General features: G+C 38.9%; 1 protein-coding gene across 1 annotated transcript; it reads left to right on the top strand.

Moving 5' to 3' along the window:
- Positions 1-4,247, top strand: LOC133292763 (uncharacterized). The gene is made up of 3 exons (XM_061491218.1): positions 1-569; positions 844-1,924; positions 3,846-4,247. Exons 1-3 carry the CDS (start codon positions 181-183, stop codon positions 4,134-4,136), a joined length of 1,761 nt encoding a protein of 586 aa, XP_061347202.1. The 5' UTR covers positions 1-180; the 3' UTR covers positions 4,137-4,247.

Below are 4,247 nucleotides of genomic sequence, written 5' to 3'. Positions count from 1 at the left end.
TAATTACTTGTTACCCCACAAAAACAAACAAGCATCCACACCCACCACCTTCCCAAAAACCACGACAAACGTTAAATTACTTATAAATCTGATACGACACCCACCACCACCTTTCTGAACAACCTTCCATAACCCGAACCACCACTTCACACACATAACAACTTGCAACTCACATTTCCAATGGCTGCAACCTTGGAGTGTTGGTCCAGCCGCGCCGGCGCCGGCACCGGCACCGACGAGGAGATGGTGGAACAGGTTCTCATGAGGACCAACCACAGATCGGAAGGTGCGGTCTCTTCCTCCACCAAAGACTCCTCCACCCTCGTCCACAAGAAGTTGCAGAAGCTGAGCCGCAACGTTTCTGAGGCTATAACCTCCTTCAAGAACTCCCTTAACCTCAATTTGAACCCGGATTCTCCTTCTTCTTCTTCTTCCAAGAACGATGGCTCTTCTCGGAAAGTTGCGTGGGGTAGTGTCGTTCGCAACCTCACCCTGCTCTACCCTGGAAGCCAGCTTCCTGAGAAGCTCATGTCCAATATTCGCAAGCATTATGATTCCTTGCCTCTCAGGTCGGAAATAGGAACGGGTCAAGTTTCAATCTTTTGAGACACACTATAATGATAAAAACCAATGCTTGATCTGAATTTGCACTGTTTGGTTGTGTTAAGTTCGCTTCCCTGATGGGTTTTGCTTACTTCAATGCTAGAGCCTCTCAAGTTCACTTCTTTAGCTTAACAACAAACATGGGTCATGGAATCATAGGGTTTTTTTTTTTTTTTTCCTTTTAATTTTTTCGCTATGTTTTTTGATTTATTTTATTTATTTTTTTCATTTATTTCACAGTTATGCACAAGCAGAATTTGATATGAAAGATGTGTTTCTCCACATCAAGTTGATGGAGCAAGCATCAGAAGGTGACCAATCTGCGATATTGATTCAAGAAGAGTGTGATGATGAAGTTCGGGGGTCTGTGTTGAAGCTCACGTTTGCTTGCAACTCTCCAATTTCATGGCCTGCAATGTCGGGTGCATTAGATAGTTCATCCATTTCCTGCAAGAAGATGCAGATCTTTGAGAAGAAAGGTTTTACACTGGGGGTTGTTCTTCTTGTTGTTCAGTCTGGCCATGATAAATTGGTCAGGACCCGGGTTGAAAATGCTTTGAAGTTTGCTATGAAGAAGCCCAAAACCAGTTCTGTGAAGCTTCCCTTTGGACTTTGTGGATGTCAGGAAGAGAATTCCAAGGGGAGAGAACTCGGGGAGATTGATGAAGACTTTGGTGATGCATACCATGGAAAGGAGTTCGAGAATTCGAGCCAAAAGATTCAGCTTCAGGTGCCCTTGCCTGCTTCATCTTTTATCGTATCAGTAGATGAATGGCAGACGATAAAGTCAGGAGGAGATGAGATTGAAAAATGGTTGTTGAACTCGGATAGTGTTGAGTTTACAGAACAGATTGGGCCCAATTCATATAAGGGGTTCTACATGGGAAAAAGGGTTGGAATTGAGAAGCTGAAAGGTTGTGACAAAGGAAATTCTTATGAATTTGAGCTCCACAAAAATCTGCTGGAACTGATGTCCTGTGGGCATAGAAACATTCAGCAATTCTGTGGTATTTGTGTGGATGATATTCATGGATTATGTGTAGTGACTAAGTTCATGGAAGGTGGGTCTGTTCATGATTTAATGTTGAAGAACAAGAAGATACAGACTAAGGATATTGTGAGAATCGCAGTTGATGTAGCTGAGGGGATCAAGTTTATGAATGACCATGGTGTTGCATACAGAGACCTCAATACGCAGAGGATTCTATTGGATAGGCATGGGAATGCTTGCTTGGGGGATATGGGTGTAGTCACTGCCTGCAAGAGTGTTGGAGAAGCAATAGAGTATGAAACTGATGGTTATAGGTGGCTAGCACCAGAGGTTTGCCCCTATTCATTCACACTCATTTCAAACAAAATAATTGTTGCAAATATGAAAAATCGTGTCTCACTAATATGTTCCACAGTCATACGTAGTTCTGCATTGCCTTTGCCATAGGTAGTTGGTTATCTTCTCCAGCGTTTTTCAAAAGAAAATAAAAATTGAAGAATATGCTCCCAAATTGGTATCTATCCCTTTTCAAAAATAGGTTCCCTCCTTCTGAATAGTTTGGCACCTCGACGCCTAATCTAAATCCTCATGGCTTTTAGGTAAGATATAATGGACGGGAATGTGTTTTAGGCTTTTAACCTGTTGCTCCAGTAAATCCTTTGACACGTAATGGTCTGCTTTCTAAACAGAGAGTGAGAAAATACTTATGCTCGTATCCTCATGGATTCGCTATATTCATCCTCGATCAAATAAAAAATTGTATATGCATCCTTTCTCACTGCTTTGGTTAGAAAATTATATGACTTTGGCACTGATTAAAAGCAATAACAAGATTATATCCAACATGGAGAAGAAAAAGATTTTCTGCTTGTGATGCTTATTTAGCCAACTTAGTTTACTTCTCCAGGAATTTTGGAACTTTATCAATTTACTATGTTATAGTGGTCTAACAACTAACAAAGATTCTTAAAACATTTCATTATATCCTGCTTTTGTTCAAGGAAGAATATGTTCTTAATGATGCTTGGTTAAGTTTTATGTCTGTACTCTGTAGATTGTCCTAGATAATGTTTCAGCAAGAGTAATGTCTAGGAGTAGGATTAAATTGTTATGTGAATTTTCTTCTGTGTCTATTCTGTTGCTCTGTTTGTCTTCATATACACTAGCTAGTTTAATGACAAATTCCAGTCTAAAGCGTTTTATCTCTTTATCTTTTTTGTCTGCTGTTGACGGGTTAGTACAACATGAAAATGACATACTAGATATTCAGCTGGAAAACAATTTAGAGTAACTTTTGTGAGTATTGTTGTCTCAAAGAATGTTGTTTAGATCCCTTGTGTGTGAAAGAATGCTGAACTAGCCTACATTTAAAGGAAACTTTATGTCACTTGTCCTGGCATCATTGTTTGAGCATGCCTAACGTGTCTTAATAATTGTGTTTTTGCTTTCACTTTATAGTGTATACCTTTATTTAAGCACTCGTGTATATTGTTAGAAAAATAAGTGTGCTTGTCTATTGCCAATTACACCAGAATTAATTTCGCACTGGAGCCCGCCTGTCCAAAGGCTTTAACATGATCTTTGTCCCAGCTGTATTGTAGTTATTTGTCCTATTGATAAAGCTACTCAAGAAGCCCTCACACCTCGTGTGCAGGCAAAAAAAAGAAAAGAATGCAAACTATCTAGTAAAACCATTCATTGTCGATAAACAAGTTGGTTTGCATGCTTTATTAGTAAGTCTCCCAAGAGAAGATCTTGTTACATATCACATACAAACACACCAATTCACGTGTGTGTAGGAAACAAAGTTTTATTTGTGTGCAATCCCAGTCCACTTTTACACTCAAATGGCTCCCACCAGAATTGATATGCACTAATTCATGTGCATATGATGTCTAACTAGACTCCTTTTTGGTGAAGCTTATTATGTTCTCTTTGAAGAATGAAAACTGGCGATAGCTTATATTGTAGATTTGAAATTTTGCAAGGATCTACCTCATAATCTTTTTTTCTTTTTTGTCTTGTAACATTCTAAAAGAAAAGGGAAAAAGCTTCAATGACAGTGATTTGTTATAACTTGAAAGTGAAATTTGATGTACCTCTGGTTAATAGGGTATGAATTTTATCACTTTTGTTTTTGGTGTGAGATAGCAGATAAATTTTTGGTTTTTTAGTACACATTTTTTACTCCATGACGTTAATTCCCTAGTCCCCATTCTGACTTGTTTCTCTCTTTTTGGGTTGAAAACAGATAATTGCAGGGGATCCAGAGAGTGTCACAGAGACATGGATGAGTAACGTTTATAGTTTTGGGATGGTAATTTGGGAGATGGTAACTGGTGAGGCAGCATATTCTACATTTTCACCTGTGCAGGCAGCAGTAGGCATTGCTGCTTGTGGCCTTAGACCTGAAATCCCCAAGGACTGCCATCAAACTCTAAAATATATTATGGCCAAGTGCTGGAATAACACTCCTTCTAAACGTCCTCAGCTATCTGAAATTTTAGCAATATTGATGCGACCAAACAACAACAATAGGTAAACTTCTATATAGGCCTTTGTGGAACCCAATCAGTTGAATCAAAATGATAACAAGTTCATGTATAAACATGAATCCCCATGCTTATATAGCAGCAATGAAGTTGTAAATTAT

The sequence above is a fragment of the Gastrolobium bilobum genome, unplaced genomic scaffold (assembly GCF_033153095.1).
Source record: "Gastrolobium bilobum isolate Gb01-03AN ecotype WA unplaced genomic scaffold, APGP_CSIRO_Gbil_v1 utg6105, whole genome shotgun sequence".
NCBI lineage: Eukaryota > Viridiplantae > Streptophyta > Magnoliopsida > Fabales > Fabaceae > Gastrolobium > Gastrolobium bilobum.
Note: the sequence above shows the minus strand (reverse complement) of the source record. Positions and strands in the feature narration are given on the sequence as shown.